This window comes from Doryrhamphus excisus, linkage group LG6 (genome assembly GCF_037039965.1).
Source record: "Doryrhamphus excisus strain RoL-2023G ecotype Guam linkage group LG6, RoL_Dexc_Guam_v1.1, whole genome shotgun sequence".
Lineage (NCBI taxonomy): Eukaryota > Metazoa > Chordata > Actinopteri > Syngnathiformes > Syngnathidae > Doryrhamphus > Doryrhamphus excisus.
In genome coordinates, this window is record NC_136362.1 from 8,219,189 (window position 1) to 8,239,228 (window position 20,040).

The 20,040-nt window shown below is 37.6% G+C and overlaps 2 protein-coding genes across 2 annotated transcripts; both read left to right on the plus strand.

The window, feature by feature from the left end:
- The first annotated feature begins 873 nt into the window (after nucleotides 1–873).
- On the plus strand, nucleotides 874–4,243 carry selenop2 (selenoprotein P2). Its single transcript, XM_058067245.2, has 5 exons — nucleotides 874–936; nucleotides 1,011–1,257; nucleotides 1,369–1,581; nucleotides 2,514–2,622; nucleotides 3,472–4,243. Exons 1-5 carry the CDS (start codon nucleotides 891–893, stop codon nucleotides 3,580–3,582), a joined length of 726 nt encoding a protein of 241 aa, XP_057923228.2. The 5' UTR covers nucleotides 874–890; the 3' UTR covers nucleotides 3,583–4,243.
- Nucleotides 4,244–5,264: 1,021 nt separating this feature from the next.
- On the plus strand, nucleotides 5,265–15,483 carry elovl8a (ELOVL fatty acid elongase 8a). The gene is made up of 8 exons (XM_058067242.2): nucleotides 5,265–6,400; nucleotides 8,086–8,152; nucleotides 8,213–8,400; nucleotides 11,303–11,383; nucleotides 11,455–11,511; nucleotides 11,580–11,694; nucleotides 11,767–11,894; nucleotides 15,068–15,483. The coding sequence occupies exons 1-8, from the start codon at nucleotides 6,323–6,325 to the stop codon at nucleotides 15,230–15,232; spliced, it is 879 nt and encodes a 292-aa protein (XP_057923225.2). The 5' UTR covers nucleotides 5,265–6,322; the 3' UTR covers nucleotides 15,233–15,483.
- The last annotated feature ends 4,557 nt before the right edge of the window (nucleotides 15,484–20,040 follow it).

Genomic DNA, 20,040 nt, shown 5'->3' on the forward strand with positions numbered 1-20,040 from the left:
TTGTTAAAACCCCTATTTAGAATGGTGTAAACAGGTTTTTTATGCCTTATTGTCTCTGATTATGTTTACTATATTGGATAAAAGAAGAGTAAAGATTACTATAGGGGTGTTATTTCATTCCCAGAGGGCTCTAATGTTAAAACCCCTATTTAGAATGGTGTAAACATGTTTTTTATATTTTATTTTCTCTGATTATGTCTATTATATTGGGTATAAGAAGAGTAAATATTACTATAGGGGTGTTATTTCATGCCTGGAGGGCTCTAATGTTAAAACCCCTATTTAGAATGGTGTAAACATGTTTTTTATGTCTTATTTTCTCTGATTATGTCTACTATATTGGATAAAAGAAGAGTAAAGATTACTATAGGGGTGTTATATCATGCCTAGAGGGCTCTAATGTTAAAACCCCTATTTAGAATGGTGTAAACAGGTTTTTTTATGTTTTATTTTCTCTGATTATGTCTATTATATTGGGTATAAGAAGAGTAAAGATTACTTTAGGGGTGTTATTTCATGCCTGGAGGGCTCTAATGTTAAAACCCCTATTTAGAATGGTGTAAACATGTTTTTTATGTCTTATTTTCTCTGATTATGTCTACTATATTGGATAAAAGAAGAGTAAAGATTACTATAGGGGTGTTATTTCATGTCTAGAGGGCTCTAATGACATTCCACTGTTTCCCACAGGTTCCACTGTCCAACTAATAAATATTTGGTTAGGTTTGTGGTCAGTGAAACATACAGGGACACTGAGCACATTGCATGGACGTTGGACTTGGTCAAGCAAAAGACACACACGTGTCAGGCTGTTTGTGTACCGCCAAGCTCCGCCTCCTTTGTTTCATTCGGGGGAGGAGGCTATTAAAGAGGCTTTTAAAAGGGCCGAGATGGAAGCGTGTGATTGGGTCAAAGGACAGCGAGCGTACAACAGAGGTGAGATTGATCTAAATAATAAAAGTCTTTGTTTTTAATTCCTGATCCATATCGTTTTTTCCTTGATGGTTTAGTTTCAGCATCCAGGGAGGCAATGTTGACCCACTTGCTCTTCTGGATGTGTGCGGCCATGCCAGGCCTGCTGTGGGCCTCCCATCCCAGTCTGCCAGTAGAGAGAGAGACGGCCGGCTCCAGGATCTGCAAGCCCGCCCCCCTATGGGACATCGAAGGAAAGGTTCCCATGCAGGAGCTGCTGGGAAACGTGGCGGTGGTGGCGCTGCTGAAGGCCAGCTGACAGTTCTGCCTCACTCAGGCTTCCAAGTAAGGACATCCAGGACTCACATTCATACTGGAGTCCTCAATGAAGCTAAAACCGGTTAAGGTGAAAGGTACCTTCAGGGTGTCGGACTCATCCGTGTCTCCGTCCTGCAGGATAGGCGGCCTGCGTGACAAGCTGACACGCAGCAACCTGACGGAGGTGTCCTTCGTCATCGTCAACGAGCGGGAGCCTCTGTCCAGAGCCATGTACTGGGAGCTGAAGAGGAGAGCGCCCCCTGGTGTTCCGGTGTACCAGCAGACTCCCTTTCAAGAAGACGTGTGGGAGGCGCTGGAGGCCGACAAAGATGACTTCCTCGTCTATGACAGGTGAGAAGATGGGGCTTCATTTCAACACAATCACAGGGCACATATAGACAAACAACCATACACACTCACATTCATACCTATGGACAATATGGAGTCGCTAATTAACCTAGCATGTTTTTGGAATGTGGGAGGAAACCGGAGTACCCGGAGAAAACCCACACATGCACGGGGAGAACATGCAAACTCCAGACTAAGATGGCCAAGGGTGCAGAAAGACAAAATAAGAAGCCAAAAAGTTACCACTTCCACACAAAATAGGAGGAGAACTCATTCATTCATTCATTTTCTACCACTTTTCCTCACGAGGGTCGCGGGGGTTGCCGGAGCCTATCCCAGCTGTCTTCAAGGCGAGAGGCGGGGTACACCCTGGACTGGTGGCCAGCCAATCACAGGGCACATATAGACAAACAACCATTCACACTCACATTCATAATATATTCATACAATATGGAGTCGCTAATTAACCTAGCATGTTTTTTGGAATGTGGGAGGAAACCGGAGTAGCCGGAGAAAACCCACACATGCATGAGGAGAACATGCAAACTCCACACAGAGATGGCCGAGGGTGGAATTGAACCTGGTCTCCTAGCTGTGAGGTCTATGCGCTAACCACTCGATTAAAATATTATTACATTTTTTCCGCAAATTGGGGCCTGTCAGGTGTTTTATCTGGCAACTTGACTTGCATTGCGATTGTAGCCAGTACAACAAAAGCCATCTACCAAAATATTCCTGCCGCAAGGCATACTGGGTAGCTTGTGGTACTCCCTCTCCCAACATTTCTTGGTTGCAAGACATGTCAAGGAGATCACAGCTAAGCAAACGAGGAGAGATGGTTCGGGGGCGTCACTCACGGTCTTGGCTAATCCGCCATCTATTCCGAAAAAAAATTCCGGATTTCCGAGAATTTTTTTTTTTTTTTTTTTGTCCAGGTGTGGTCTCCTCACGTTTCACATAGTGCTGCCCTACAGCTTCCTGCACTACCCCTACGTAGAGGCCGCCATCAGAGCCACCTATCAGAAGGATATATGCAACTGTCGGGTGAGTACTAGCACGTACCAATGCTAACATGCTAGCTAGGTTTCCTCGGACTACACAGCTGCTTATGATATCTTCTTCCACGTCATATACGCTGTTTAGATTAAAAAACATGAACTACAAGCTGTGCTTTTATTTTGAAGTAGATACTTCCTGGGATTCTTCTTAGCATTCATTAGCATTCATTCATTAGCAATAGCAAAGACGTATTTCGACTTTATTACCATCCCCAAAATATATTTTTTTTAGATTTGATTAGTTGTTTACATATTTCAGCTGCCACAAAAGAAAAATATATTTGTGTTTTGCTTGAAATGCGAACAGTGGTTAGCATTCTGGACTTTAGAGCAAACACCCCGGGTTCGAATCTCCACTAGTAAGCATCACTGGTATTCATCAGGAAGGGCATCGGGAATATAAAGGCCTCAAATGCAAATCAAAAGATCCAAAAAAGCCAAAATGTTGGCTGGTTTTCTCCCTTTTTTTTTTTTTAGTCAGGAACTGATATTTTCCTGAAACTTCCCTCTGTTCTACTGCTGATTACTAAAGAATGGGAAAAGGTAGAGACAAGATTTTTTCTTCTGATGAAAGACCAGAGTCTAATCTTTATTTTGGTAGCGTCTGTGTTTATATAACCATAGAAGATAATAATCTATATGCCTTGGAAAATCAGAATGAATGATCTTCATTTTCACTTCCAACTTTCCTTTTCTTTGTCGCGCTCGGGAGCTTAGCTTCCTTATTCCGTGAGATCGTAAACAATGTACGTATGAGCCACGCCATCCGATACCGATACTACAATACTACCAATAACGGGTGGCGGTCCGTGACTTTATATTTCATGTTCCGCAGGCGAATGGCACAATCGTGAGCGACATCGTGATGAAGAATGACACACAACCGCATCACGCCAACTACACCACCGCGCTACCCGTCATTACGCTTCACGCCGAGCACGACTAAACATCCACGCCATCGCTCTCGGTGTCGCCACCATCATCATCATCATCATCCGCCTCCTCGTCAGCGTTCCTTATGGCAACGATCCCCCTGTGTATGTTTGTGTGGAAGCAGTAGCTACAGAGTTCCAATCCGTGTGCTCCCAGTAATGAAGTCTCCAGTTTGAAACCTGGCCGCAGGAGCCTGCAGATGGATGTGTGCGGATCCACAGAGTGGACTCTTAGGTGCTGCTTCCCCGCTGACGCCCCCTGCAGCCTCTTTCTGGGTCAAGGTTGTTCCTTTTCCTTATTGGCTCGTCAGCCCGGGACTCGTCACAATGTATTCATTTCTGGGGCGCCGCCCCACGTCAATACGGTTTGCGGCATTGCGTAGGATAGAACAGGGGTGTGCAAAGTGTGGCCCCAGGGGCCATTTGTGTAGTCGGTGGCACATTTGGAAAGTAGAATTGGACATGAAAATATTAAAAGAAGAAAGCCACATTTTAACAAGAAAATAAAAGTAGGTGCATTTGTAGGAGAATAATATGAATTATTTTTAATAATAGGAAAAATAATGTTATTTTAGTAACATAGGGGGGAAACATTCAATATAATTATCTTTAGGGGGTCATGGACCTTGGATTTATTTCCTCCCTTCATAATAAAAGCTTTCTTTTAAAACTGCAGTGTGTGTTAAGTTGTGTAAATGTTCATCTGGTAATATTTTTAAATAATAATATAATAATATTATATATATATAATATTTTTATTATTAATATTTTTGTAATATAATTTATTTTCATTTAAATTTTTCCTCAATTTCCTCCAACCTTTTCATCTTCATATTTTGACTTTATTCTCAATCACAGCTATTTCTTTCTATTTCTGATGTTTTTCTTTTTTTTCATAATATTTTGCCTTTATTCTTGTGACAGTATAACTTTTTTACCAACCTAATTTTCCCCCATAAAGTCATTTTTTTAAAAACTATTTCAACATTATGCTAGAAAAATTATTTTCCTTTACACTATGCCGTTATTCTGGGAAAATAACTTTTTTCTTATAATTCTAACTATACTTCATTTTTGCTCTTCAATTGTCTAAAATATTTCAACTTGTTTTGTAAATGTTCATCTGGTAATATTTTTTAATAATAATATAATAATTTTTTATATATATAATATTTTTTATAATATTTTTTTATTTAATTTTTTCCTCAATTTCCTCCAACCTTTTCATCTTCATATTTTGACTTTATTCTCAATCACAGCTATTTCTTTCTATTTCTGATGTTTTTCTTCATTTTCATAATATTTTGCCTTTATTCTTGTGACAGTATAACTTTTTTACCGACCTAATTTTCCACCATAAAGTCATTTTTTAAAAAAACTATTTCAACATTATGCTAGAAACTTATTTTCCTTTATACTATGCCGTTATTTTGGGAAAACTTTTTTCTTATAATTCTAACTGTACTTCATTTTTGCTGTTCAATTGTCTAAAATATTTCAACTTGTTTTGTAAATGTTCATCTGGTAATATTTTTAAATAATAATATAATAATATTTTATATATATATAATATTTTTTATTAATAATGTTTTTTTATAATATTTTTTTATTTTAATTTCTCCTCCATTTCCTCCAACCTTTTCATCTTCATATTTTGACTTTATTCACAATCACAGCTATTTATTTATACTTCTGATGTTTTTCTTTATTTTCATAATATTTTGCCTTTATTTTTGTGACATTATAACTTTTTTACCGACCTAATTTTCCCCAATAGTCATTTTTAAAAATTTTTAAACATTATTTTCCCTCATACTATGCCGTTATTCTTGGAAAATAACAACTTATTTACTTTATTTTTATTAAAACATTTCCCCAACGTAGCACACTTAGGGGAACCAGTACAACGTGTGATTATGGGAGGCCTAAAATTAAGATTTATTTATATTTAAATACCCACTAAAGTATTGTTGACTACATATGGCTTCCAATGTGAAAGGCACGGATCCCTCCTGCTACGTGTTCTTCTTCTGCGGCGTGTATGATGTGTGTTATGAACCATCTCCTGTATGCCATGACCTCCATTCCCGGTCACGCCTTTCCGGTCCAAACTGTCACAGAAGCTCGCATGTCATTTAGACACGCGTGACCGTCCATCGGCACCGCCGCCGTTTTTTTTCTAACGTCTCTTGGAACGTTTCCAAGCATCTCGTACGGGCGGTTTGCTCACTTTCCTCACATTCCAATCCAGTTCTTCCACTTCCTTCGGAGCCTCGTTCTATCCTACAACGTGGAACGTCCCAAAGCTGTAAATCTTACAAACACACTTGTACGGTTTTTATTTTTGTGAAATATGAAACTTGTTTAGGTACGCTTTGATGCTTGGTAGTGCTACATGCTACATACATGTCGTCTCCTTCTTACCTGATTTATGCAATCTGCAGCTATGCAAGGCAGGCGCGCGATGCCCGGCGTGGAGAGTTTCGGTTGAGTGTCTTCCAATCATTGTCATTGTCATGCATACCGATACCTTCACGGACTAGACGACTCGTCCTGTTATGAAAACACAAACAGGAAATGTGCTGACTAACAAAAAAAAAAACAAAAAAAACGAGATGGGTTTAGACTGTCAGATGGGATTTAACAGGCTTGCCCTGCAAGTCACCATATGTCAGGGAGGTAGTCTCTCTCTCTCTTTCTCTCTCTCTCTCACCCCCCCCCCACACACACACACACGGAGGGTGGATTAGCCCAATGCTGCTGAAGATCTACTTGGGATGTCTCACACTTCGGACTGACAAGGAAAGCCAAGCCATCGGAGCCAAAATGGAGGTACATCCACTTGTCCAAAATCAGCTGATCTTGTTTTCTTTTCATTTTTTTTTACTTCTGTACTATTTAGACTTTATTCTTGTAACCCCCAACTAGTAACTTCGTTCATATCGCTGCTTCGGCCCTGTAGACAGGAAATAACAACCCTATAGTCACATTTAGACTCATATTGGTCTTTGTTTACATCGCAATGTGCAACTCCTATGCTGCAGGGACCTGAGATGGCTGCTAGCTAGCAAAGTTAGCCTCAAATTTGTTTCTTCTTGCTAGTGTCGATGTTTTGTGTCATTGCTGCCACCTAGTGACCAGAATACTACGTATCACTTGGTAATGGTAATGGTTTTATTTCACTTTAACATGCATCAGATTGCAATTGAATGCATCACACAATCAGTTCACAGTTCCACATGTCCAAAAGGAGTAGGAAGAAGCAAAGCTTATTAAATCCTACCCCTCCATCTGGTACTTTTACAATCAGTAACTGTTAAATTATGTTAGGAAAGCAGGAAGTGAACAAATGTAAGTTTTTTTTATATATTTTTTTTTATTAAATTCTTAAATTGTATTTATTTATTTATTTATTTGTTTGTTTGTTTGTTTGTTTGTTTGTTTGTTTATTTATTTAAACTTAGCGGGACTTTGAGGTGAAGCAAAGCTTATTAAATCCTACCCCTCCATCTGGTACTTTTACAATTAGTAACTGTTACATTTGTTCACTTCCTGCTTTCCTAATATAATTTACTTTTTTTTAAATAAATGTTTTATAATTTTTTAAATATTTTTAAATTATTTTCATTTATTTATTTAAACTTAGCGGGACTTTGAGGTGAAGCATAGCTCATTAAATCCTACCCCTCCATCTGGTACTTTTACAATCAGTAACTGTTACATTTGTTCACTTCCTGCTTTCCTAACACAATTTAAGTTATTTTTAAAATTTTATTTATTTATTTATTTATTTATTTATTTAAACTTAGCGGGACTTTGAGGTGAAGCATAGCTCATTAAATCCTACCCCTCCATCTGGTACTTTTACAATCAGTAACTGTTACATTTGTTCACTTCCTGCTTTCCTAATACAATTTAAGTTTTTTTATTTTATTTTATTTATTTATTTATTTAAACTTAGCGGGACTTTGAGGTGAAGCATAGCTCATTAAATCCTACCCCTCCATCTGGTACTTTTACAATCAGTAACTGTTACATTTGTTCACTTCCTGCTTTCCTAATACAGTTTAAGTAAAAAAAAGAAGTCAATTTATTTAAATTTTAATTTGATTTTTGTCACGTTTGTGTTTCAATAAGACTGCTAACATACCACCAAACAGGAAATCATTGATTTCCAGGAAATAAGAGGATATCCCGAAGACGACTGTAGAGTCAACATATAGTAATAACATAATAATAATAATATTGCCCCGAGAATATTGATGAAAAGGATTTCCAAAAAAAGTTGCAGGGCAAATACAAAGAGCGAGCGATGTCGACGCCTTTAGGTTGCCAGTCAGTGAAAGGGGGAAATGTTGCCATGTGTGGAGCCAACACTAGATGGCAGCACTATCACATGTGTGTGTCAAATAAACCCACACACCCATCATCACATTGTTATGCTAGGTATTGCATTCAAGACTACAAAGTTTTTCTTTCTGTTTAATTTGTAGCATCATGTGTCATTTCTTCTTCAGGGTCATCAGGTGATCGCCATGTGGCAAAAAGCTCAAATCTTCTACCAGGGAATTCTGGACAATGGAGGTATGCTTTCATTTCCGAGCCATTGGGAGCAAAGAAAGACATTGTTCCTGTTTGTTGCAGATAAGAGAACAGATAACTGGCTGCTGGTCTACTCCCCTGCACCCATCAGCGCTATCTTCCTGTGCTACCTGCTGCTTATATGGGCGGGGCCAAAGCTGATGGCAAACAGGCAACCGGTCAACCTCAAGCTGGTCTTGATCCTTTACAATTCGGCCATGGTCTGCCTGTCTGCATACATGTTCCACGAGGTACCGAGCAACCTTTGCAACGTCCTTTCCAGTTTTCTATGTTACTTGAAGGTGGAGAACTGTCACAATTATCATTCAGGGTAATTATGGTATCCTTGAACATGTGAAAGGATCTGATCCTATGACATAGACAGTGGTAACTAAGGAGCGTACTGTTTTCACTGGTTTCTCTCCTTCCCTTGCAACGTCCTTTCCAGTTTTCTATGTTACTTGAAGGTGGAGAACTGTCACAATTATCATTCAGGGTAATGGTGGTATCCTTGAACATGTGAAAGGATCTGATCCTATGACATAGGCAGTGGTAACTAAGGAGCGTACTGGTTTCACTGGTTTCTCTCCTTCCCTTGCAACGTCCTTTCCAGTTTTCTATGTTACTTGAAGGTGGAGAACTGTCACAATTATCATTCAGGGTAATTATGGTATCCTTGAACATGTGAAAGGATCTGATCCTATGACATAGACAGTGGTAACTAAGGAGCATACTGGTTTCACTGGTTTCTCTCCTTCCCTTGCAACGTCCTTTCCAGTTTTCTATGTTACTTGAAGGTGGAGAACTGTCACAATTATCATTCAGGGTAATGATGGTATCCTTGAACATGTGAAAGGATCTGATCCTATGACATAGACAGTGGTAACTAAGGAGCATACTGGTTTCACTGGTTTCTCTCCTTCCCTTGCAACGTCCTTTCCAGTTTTCTATGTTACTTGAAGGTGGAGAACTGTCACAATTATCATTCAGGGTAATGATGGTATCCTTGAACATGTGAAAGGATCTGATCCTATGACATGGACAGTGGTAACTAAGGAGCATACTGGTTTCACTGGTTTCTCTCCTTCCCTTGCAACGTCCTTTCCAGTTTTCTATGTTACTTGAAGGTGGAGAACTGTCACAATTATAATTCAGGGTAATGATGGTATCCTTGAACATGTGAAAGGATCTGATCCTATGACATGGACAGTGGTAACTAAGGAGCATACTGGTTTCACTGGTTTCTCTCCTTCCCTTGCAACGTCCTTTCCAGTTTTCTATGTTACTTGAAGGTGGAGAACTGTCACAATTATCATTCAGGGTAATGGTGGTATCCTTGAACATGTGAAAGGATCTGATCCTATGACATAGGCAGTGGTAACTAAGGAGTGTACTGGTTTCACTGGTTTCTCTCCTTCCCTTGCAATGTCCTTTCCAGTTTTCTGCGTTACGTGAAGGTGGAGGAAAAATACGTAGTACTCTGAGGAAGGACAGCATAAAGTCAACCATGCTATGTGTTAGCATACTAGCATTTTTTAAGGCTATTTTCATGGATAGACACATATATAAACACTTACTACTACCATGCTATCTGTTAGCATACTAGCATTTTTTAAGGCTATTTTCATGGGTAGGCACATATATAAACACTTACGACTACCATGCTATGTGTTAGCATACTAGCATTTTTAAGGCTATTTTCACGGGTAGGCACATATATAAATACTTACGACTACCATGCTATGTGTTAGCATACTAGCATTTTTTTTTAGTTATTTTCATGGCTAGGCACATATATAAACAGTTTCCACTATCATGCTATATATTAGCATACTAGCATTTTTTAAGGCTATTTTCATGGGTAGGCACATATATAAACACTACTACTCCTATGACATGGACAGTGGTAACTAAGCAACGTCCTGGTTTCACGGGTAGACTTCTTCCTCCCTGTCTCTCCTTCCCTTGCAACGTCCCTTTCCAGTTTTCTACGTTACTTGAAGGTGGAGGAAAAATCCGTAGTACTCTGAGAAAGGACAGCATAAAGTCAACCTCCATTCTATTGCGTCTCCCAGTCCCAGTTACGTCTCAGTCGTAGGACACTCTCCCTCACTTGCAACGCCCCTTGCTGATTCAGGTGCTATGAGTTCCGACTTACACTAAAACGTAGTGTTTTTTTAAGGCTATTTTCATGGGTAGGCACATATATAAACACTTACTACTACCATGCTATGTGTTAGCATACTAGCATTTTTTTTAGTTATTTTCATGGGTAGGCACATATATAAACAGTTTCCACTATCATGCTATGTATTAGCATACTAGCATTTTTTAAGGCTATTTTCATGGGTAGGCACATATATAAACACTACTACTCCTATGACATGGACAGTGGTAACTAAGCAACGTCCTGGTTTCACGGGTAGACTTCTTCCTCCCTGTCTCTCCTTCCCTTGCAACGTCCCTTTCCAGTTTTCTACGTTACTTGAAGGTGGAGGAAAAAGCATAAAGTCAACCTCCATTCTATTGCGTCTCCCAGTCCCAGTTCCGTCTCAGTCGTAGGACACTCTCCCTCACTTGCAACGCCCCTTGCTGATTCAGGTGCTATGAGTTCCGACTTACACTAAAACGTAGTGTTTTTTTAAGGCTATTTTCATGGGTAGGCACATATATACGTAAACACTTACTACTACTCCTATGACATGGACAGCGGTAATTAAGCAACGTACTGGATAAACTGGTAGACTTTTTCCTCCCTGTTTCTCCTTCCCTTGCAACGTCCCTTTCCAGTTTTCTACATTACTTGAAGGTGGAGGGAAAATACGTAGTACTCTGAGGAAGTACAGTGTAAAGTCAACCTCCATTCTATTATGTCTCCCAGTCCCAGTTACGTCTCAGTCGTAGGACACTCTCCGTCACTTGCAACGCCCCTTGCTGATTCAGGTGCTATGAGTTCTGACTTACACTAAAACTGCATGAAAATGTTTACGTTGTTGAAGGTTTCAAATAGAATTTATGTAGACTGGGTTGTGTCTAAACCACAGTACCGGTCTACACGTGGACTGTGAGGGTCTTAGATTGGCTTTTCATGGCTGATGTGTTGCGTTGATATTTTGCGAGGAAGGAAAAGTCAGGAGATGTTTTTCTCGGCAGTTCACAGCAGCTTCCTGGTTGTCCAGATACAGTCTTCTGTGCCAGCCGGTCGACTACAGTGAAAGTCCGTTGGCTATGAGGGTAATATCGCTTCTTCTGTACGCTATAGTCGCTAACTTAAAGACTAACAACGTGTGTCGTGTCATCTATAGATGGCCAGAGTGTGCTGGTGGTTTTACTTCTCCAAAGTGGTGGAGCTGAGCGACACAGTAAGTACGACAAGACTGGGAGACGCAACCTTCTCGGGTGTGTGTACTTATGGAAATGTCGACATCAGATGTTTTTCATTCTGAGGAAAAAGAACAACCAGCTGACCTTCCTGCATGTCTACCATCACACCACCATGATCTTTAACTGGTGGGCAGGGGTCAAATACGTGGCCGGGGGCCAGTGTGAGTACATGCGTACCATAACAGAGGTCAGTAATGGGTGTGTACTCATGTTGTCGTCACATGTGACCGTAGCGTTCCTGATTGGCCTGATCAACTCCTTGGTTCACGTGGTGATGTACCTCTACTACGCTCTCGCAGCGTTGGGACCAAGTATGACAAAGTACCTGTGGTGGAAACGCTACCTCACCATCCTGCAGCTGGTTAGTACAAATGTACCATTGTGTGTACTTCTAGCCTTGAAACAGGCCATTTTCATGGGTAGGCACATATATAAACACTTACTACTACCATGCTATGTGTTAGCATACTAGCATTTTTAAGGCCATTTTCATGGGTAGGCACATATATAAACACTTACTACTACCATGCTATGTGTTAGCATACTAGCATTTTTAAGGCTATTTTCATGGATAGACATATATAAACACTTACTACTATCATGCTATGTGTTAGCATACTAGCATTTTTTAAGCCTATTTTCATGGGTAGGCACATATGTAAACACTTACTACTACCATGCTATGTGTTAGCATACTAGCATTTTTAAGGCTATTTTCATGGGTAGGCACATATATAAACACTTACTACTACCATGTTATGTGTTAGCATACTAGCATTTTTAGGCTATTTTCATGGGTAGGCACATATATAAACACTTACTACTACCATGTTATGAGTTAGCATACTAGCATTTTTAAGTCTATTTTCATGGGTAGGCACATATATAAACACTTACCACTACCATGCTTTGTGTTAGCATACTAGCATATTTAAAGGCTATTTTCATGGGTAGGCACATATATAAACACTTACTACTACCATGTTATGTGTTAGCATACTAGCATTTTAAGGCTATTTTCATGGGTAGGCACATATATAAACACTGACTACTACCATGCTATGTGTTAGCATACTAGCATTTTTAAGGCCATTTTCATGGGTAGGCACATATATAAACACTTACTACTACCATGCTATGTGTTAGCATACTAGCATTTTTAAGGCTATTTTCATGGGTAGGCACATATATAAACACTTACTACTACCATGCTATGTGTTAGCATACTAGCATTTTTAAAGGCTATTTTCATGGGTAGGCACATATATAAACACTTATTACTACAATGCTATGTGTTAGCATACTAGCATTTTTTAAGGCTATTTTCATGGGTAGGCACATATATAAACACTTATTACTACCATGCTATGTGTTAGCATACTAGCATATTTAAAGGCTATTTTCATGGGTAGGCACATATATAAACAATTTCCACTATCATGCTATGTGTTAGCATACTAGCATTTTTTAAGGGTATTTTCATTGGTAGGCACATATATAAACACTTACTACTATCATGCTATTTGTTAGCATACTAGCATTTTTAAGGCTATTTTCATGGATAGACATATATAAACACTTACTGCTATCATGCTATGTGTTAGCATACTAGCATTTTTAAGGCTATTTTCATGGATAGACATATATAAACACTTACTGCTATCATGCTATGTGTTAGCATACTAGCATTTTTAAGGCTATTTTCATGGATAGACATATATAAACACTTACTACTATCATGCTATGTGTTAGCATACTAGCATTTTTAAGGCTATTTTCATGGGTAGGCACATATATAAACACTTATTACTACAATGCTATGTGTTAGCATACTAGCATTTTTGAGGCTATTTTCACGGGTAGGAACATATATAAACAATTTCCACTATCATGCTATGTGTTAGCATACTAGCATTTTTAAGGCTATTTTCACGGGTAGGCACATATATAAACAATTTCCACTATCATGCTATGTGTTAGCATACTAGCATTTTTAAGGCTATTTTCATGGGTAGGCACATATATAAACATTTTACACTATCATGCTATGTGTTAGCATACTAGCATTTTTAAGGCTATTTTCACGGGTAGGCACATATATAAACAATTTCCACTATCATGCTATGTGTTAGCATACTAGCATTTTTAAGGCTATTTTCATGGGTAGGCACATATATAAACATTTTACACTATCATGCTAGGTGTTAGCATGCTAATATTAGCACAGATAGATATATAGATAGATAGATAGCTCATCATATTTTTAAATGAATCTTAAATGAATCTTTAGGGTTTGTAGATTAATCCAGTCCAGATTTGAGAGGTCTAAACCTAGTGGTTTTCAAAGTGGACCAGGTCTAGCATGCAGTAAGTGCTAGAACTCCTCTTTTCTAATCTAGAGAAATGGTATCCTCCAGTTAAAGTGTCCATGTGGGGTCAGTTAGCCGCATTTGAACAAGGGGGTCTACTTCTGTGTAATGCGCTCTAAGTGGCTTGGGTGGGCGACCGCCTCCTGATTGGTTGCCCATTGTTCTGTCGGGGCGCTTGTTATGTTATGAGTCGCGGCTCAGCTCCTCCGCCAACTACTGGACCATCTGTTTTCTTTCACGGTGCTGACCGCTGGTGTTTGTCTTGCCATCATTGTAGGTCAGTACGGTGGCTGACTGCCATGATGTAACAATAATTCTGGTGACCTCAGTGGTGACCCGCAAAACTTCTTCATTGACACTTGGCTGCACAATTTGCTGACCTGGAACTGTGTGTGTGTGTGTGTGTGTGTGTAGAGAAGCTGCTACTTTTGTGTTGTCAAATTGGAAGTCTCCATGAAACTGTTTATTACACTTAAAACATTGTTTTAAGTGTAATAAACATATGTCATTCATACATAAAAATGAACAACAGCGGTTCCAATGTTGACCCCTGGGGTACTCCGCAAACTGTATTCAAGCATGATAGTACATGTTCTCTCGACTTCACTGAGTTTTTTTTTGTGCTAATCGGCAAAAGGAGGTGATGACACAACTTTCCAGTATAAACGGATTTCCCTTCAGAGCAATTTTAAGTCGAAATTTGAGCGCATGCACGTGCACGCGTGCAACGCATATTTCAGTTCTACATGTGAAGATTGTAAATAGTTCATGTTTATATTTGTATAGTTGTTAAAATATTGGAGTTATCGCAAAAGCAACAAATACATATACGTACATACACAAAAAAAAATTGTAGTTGGGAACTGAAATTTTCCTGAAACTTATCTATGTTCTTCTGCTGATTACCAAAGAAGGTAGAAACAATTTTTTTTTCTGATAAAAAATGGGAGTCTAGTCTTTCTTTTGGTATGATCCATGTTTCGATAACCAAAGAAGCTACTGAAGGGGTTGTTTTTCGAAAAATTAGTTCAGTGGATTTTTATTCAATTCAAAGCCAGCCCTTGATGCAGTATAATTATTTTTGTCTCGATCAGAAATATTGGCTGACTGGAAAATGTCTTATATATGTCTTGATCAACTATTCTCTGTTTTTCTCTCTTCCAAGGTTCAATTCTTCATCGTAAGCATCCACACGGCATACAACCTGTTTGCCGACTGCGACTTCCCGGACACCATGAACATGGTTGTGTTGGCGTACTCTTTCAGCCTCATCGTCCTCTTCGCTCATTTCTACTCCCGCAGTTACCTCACGTCCAAGAAGACCGCATAGGCATCCCGCACGTGACAATAAGGGGTGAGGAAAAAAATGGGGCAAATGTGTGGTAGAAACGTTGCAAAGTGGAAGATGCGGTGCATTGCTTTCATGAAGTGGATAAAATTATGAAATATGTCTGCTAGATTCAGTTTGGACATCATAAAGCATGGAATAATCACTTGAAGCCAAGCTTATCAGTGAAGCATAAAGACAGAAATGTGTAGTAAAAAAAAAGTTTTTAAAAAATAATTTCAATAATTTTTGAATTCACAAGAAAAAAGTCAGAAATTTATGACTTTTTTTTCATCAACTTTATTTTGGTAAATTTTTTCCGCCCCTTTTTTCTCCTAAATTAACGGCTTTATCTTTGTAAATGTACAACTTTTTTTGTATTACAACTTTATTCTTGTAAAAGAATGACTTTTTTCTGTAAATTTATGACCTTATTCTAATAAAGTTACATTTTTTTTGTCTTCAATTTACGGCTTTATACTCATTAATTTAAAAAATTTAATTGAAAATTTAAAACTATAAAAATAATTTTTTAATTTACAAGAAAAAAAATCGGAAATTTATGTCTTTCTTCAACTTTATTTTGGTAATTTTTTTCCTCCCTTTTTCCTCCTTGTAAAAGAAGGACTTTTTCTGTAAATTTATGATCTTATTCTAATAAACGTACATTTTTTTCTCTTAAATTTACCGCTTTATACTCATTAATTTACAAAAAATATTGAAAATTTAAAACTATAAAACTATAAAAATATTTTTTTAATTTACAAGAAAAAAATCGGAAATTTATGACTTTTCTTCAACTTTATTCTGGTATTTTTTTCCTCCCTTTTTCCTCCTAAATTAATGGCTTTATCTTTGTTATTGTACTACTTTTTTGTATTACAACTTTATTCTTGTAAAAGTATGATTTTTTTCTGTAAATTTATGACCTTATTCTAATAAATGTAAAAAAAATGTTCTCTTAAATTTACGGTTTTATACTCATGAATTTATAAAAAAAAAATTCTTGAAAATTTAAAACTATAAAAATAACTTTTTAATTTACAAGAAAAAAATTAGAAATTTATGTCTTTCTTCAACTTTATTCTGGTAATTTTTTCCTCCCTTTTTCCTCCTAAATTAACGGCTTTATCTTTGTAAATGTACTATTTTTCTATTACAACTTTATTCTTGTAAAAGAATGACTTTTTCTGTAAATTTATGACCTTATTCTAATAAACGTACATTTTTTTTCTCTTAAATTTACGGCTTTATACTCATTAATTTACAAAAAAAATTATTGAAAATTCAAAACTATAAAAATAATGTTTTAATTTACAAGAAAAAAATCAGAAATTTATGTCTTTCTTCAACTTTATTCTGGTATTTTTTTCCTCCCCTTTTCCTCCTAAATTAACGGCTTTATCATTGTAAATGTACTATTTTTCTATTACAACTTTATTCTTGTAAAAGAATGACTTTTTCTGTAAATTTATGACCTTATTCTAATAAAGTTAAATTTTTTTTGTCTTCAATTTATGGCTTTATACTCATTAATTTAAAAAATTAAATTGAAAATTTAAAACTATAAAACTATAAAAATAATTTTTTAATTTACAAGAAAAAAAATCGGAAATTTATGACTTTCTTCAACTTTATTTTGGTAATTTTTTTCCTCCCTTTTTCCTCCTTGTAAAAGAATGACTTTTTCTGTAAATTTATGATCTTATTCTAATAAACGTACATTTTTTCTCTTAAATTTACCGCTTTATACTCATTAATTTAGAAAAAAAAAATATTGAAAATTTAAAACTATAAAACTATAAAAATATTTTTTTAATTTACAAGAAAAAAATCGGAAATTTATGACTTTTCTTCAACTTTATTCTGGTATTTTTTTCCTCCCTTTTTCCTTCTAAATTAATGGCTTTATCTTTGTTATTGTACTACTTTTTTGTATTACAACTTTATTCTTGTAAAAGTATGATTTTTTTCTGTAAATTTATGACCTTATTCTAATAAATGTAAAAAAAATGTTCTCTTAAATTTACGGTTTTATACTCATTAATTTATAAAAAAAAAATTCTTGAAAATTTAAAACTATAAAAATAACTTTTTAATTTACAAGAAAAAAATTAGAAATTTATGTCTTTCTTCAACTTTATTCTGGTATTTTTTTCCTCCCTTTTTCCTCCTAAATTAACGGCTTTATCTTTGTAAATGTACTACTTTTTTGTATTACAACTTTATTCTTGTAAAAGTATGACTTTTTTCAGTAAATTTATGACCTTATTCTAATAAACTTACATTTATTTTCTCTTAAATTTACGGCTTTATACTCATTAATTTACAAAAAAAATATTGAAAATTTAAAATATATATATAAAAATATAAAACTATAAAAAAATATTTTTTTAATTTACAAGAAAAAAATCGGACTTTTCTTCAACTTTATTCTGGTCATTTTTTTCCTCCCTTTTTTCTCCTAAATTAATGGTTTTATCTTTGTAAAGGCTTTATTCTTGTAAAAATATGACTTTTTTCTGTAAATTTATGACCTTATTCTAATAAACTTATTTTTTTTTCTCTTAAATTTACGGTTTTATACTCATTAATTTACAAAAAAAAAAATTTTGAAAATTTAAAACTTTGTCATAAAAGTCTTTTTAGACTTATCTGACAAATGGAACTAATAATGCCTAAAATAGGACTAAATATAATATATTTATAATAATATAGACAATATGGATAATTATAAATAAATGGAAATAAATGCACAAAATGGAAGCCATGGCCTGCAGTATATTGATCAATACATCCTATGTGTTCTATAACAGGTCGCTCATGAACACGTCTGTCTGATTAGTCCCCTCCCCCATCGTATTAGGCTCTCCCTAATTGCCGTTATTTTCCTCCTTCAGCCATTGGTTGACAGCCACAGCCAATCAGGTGGCGTCGCCATTCAGTCCTAGCTCACCATAATGAAACCCTCCCCGTTTTTAAACCGGGGTCCTCCTTCCCGCGTTCTTCCATCTAATCCCCCCGGCCCCCCATCTGTCCCCTCAGATGATTAATCACAACAACAGCGCCAATAAGTGGATTTTCTTCCATTTTGGATGTTTACTCTGAAATGTGTTTCCGGGTTTCACACAAACAGGAAGTCCGTTGAAAAAGAGCCTTGCTGCAAGGCCGACGGGTACCAGGCAGGCATGACTGACTTTGATGATCGTTTTAGCGCCGCCACTTTACGTGTGATAGATGCCAGGCACGGGCGGCCATGATGTCCAGACTGCCGAACGCTGTTTTGTCTCCCGGAGCAACAGCGTCGGGCGCTGTAATCAATCATCAGGTTGGAGTGAGATGACATTGAAGTGGTCGGGAAGCCCACGTACGATGCACACTTTGGAGCTGGGGACTCGCACGCACGCAACGCACGCAACGCACGCAACGCAGACGTAATTGCCGGTAGTGAGAGAGGTTTGGCGGGTAAGAGGCCGCCAAGTGTGCTTGAAGGTGAGCCGGTGTGTTTGGTACAATGAGGGCGAACAAGAGGCTGCAGCCAACTCGGCGTGTCAGCGGCACACTCCAACCCCAGACAGACGGTGTTAATCAGCCAGCCAACCGGCGAGCTGCTCTGTTTCAAGTGTGTGTGTGTGTGTGTGTGTGTCATTAACACACAAGGTTTAAGTGCTCGTTAATCCACAGCCTTGGAGGGGTTTGCTTCGTTTCTCTTATTTATTACCTTGATTTGAAACCACAGCAATGCCTAATGTTTCTTTCTCTAGGTAGCAAGGATTCATTCATCACTTAAGAATATAACATCAACAATATCAACTCAATCTGATACACAGGGTACTACAGTATTACCGACTCACGGGTTGATGACGAATCACAATTCACTGACTCACACGTGCTCAAGGAAGACTGGAGTTCCACTGACTCACGGACACTCGATGAAAACACGAGTTTCACTGACTCATGTACACTTGACGAAAACTCCAGTTTCATTGACTCACATGTTTTCGATGAAAACTCGAGTTTCACTGACTCATAGGCACTCGATGAAAACTCGAGTTCCACTGAGTCACAGACACTTGATGAAAACTCGAGTTCCACTGACTCAGAGACACTCGATGAAAACTCGGGTTTCACTGACTCACAGGTTTTTGATGAAAACTCTAGTTTCACTGACTCACGGACACTTGATGAAAACTCGAGTTTCACTGAGTCACGAACACTCGATGAAAACTTGAGTTTCACTGACTCACGGACACTCGATGAAAACTTGAGTTCCACTGACTCACGGACACTTGATGAAAACTTGAGTTTCACTGACTCACGGACACTCGATGAAAACTCGAGTTTCACCGACTCACGAACACTTGATGAAAACTCGAGTTTCACTGACTCACAGACACTCAATGAAAACTTGAGTTTCACTGACTCACGGACACTTGATGAAAACTCGAGTTTCACTGACTCACATGTTTTCGATGAAAACTCGAGTTTCACTCACTCACGGACACTCGATGAAAACTCGAGTTTCACTGACTCACAGGTTTTTGATGAAAACTCGGGTTTCAGTGACTCACTGGTTTTTGATGAAAACTCGAGTTTCACCGACTCACGGACACTCGATGAAAACTCGAGTTTCACTGACTCACGGGTTTTTGATGAAAACTCGGGTTTCACTGATTCACAGGTTTTTGATGAAAACTCGAGTTTCACTGACTCACGGACACTCGATGAAAACTCGAGTTTCACTGACTCACGGGTTTTTGATGAAAACTCGGGTTTCACTGATTCACAGGTTTTTGATGAAAACTCGAGTT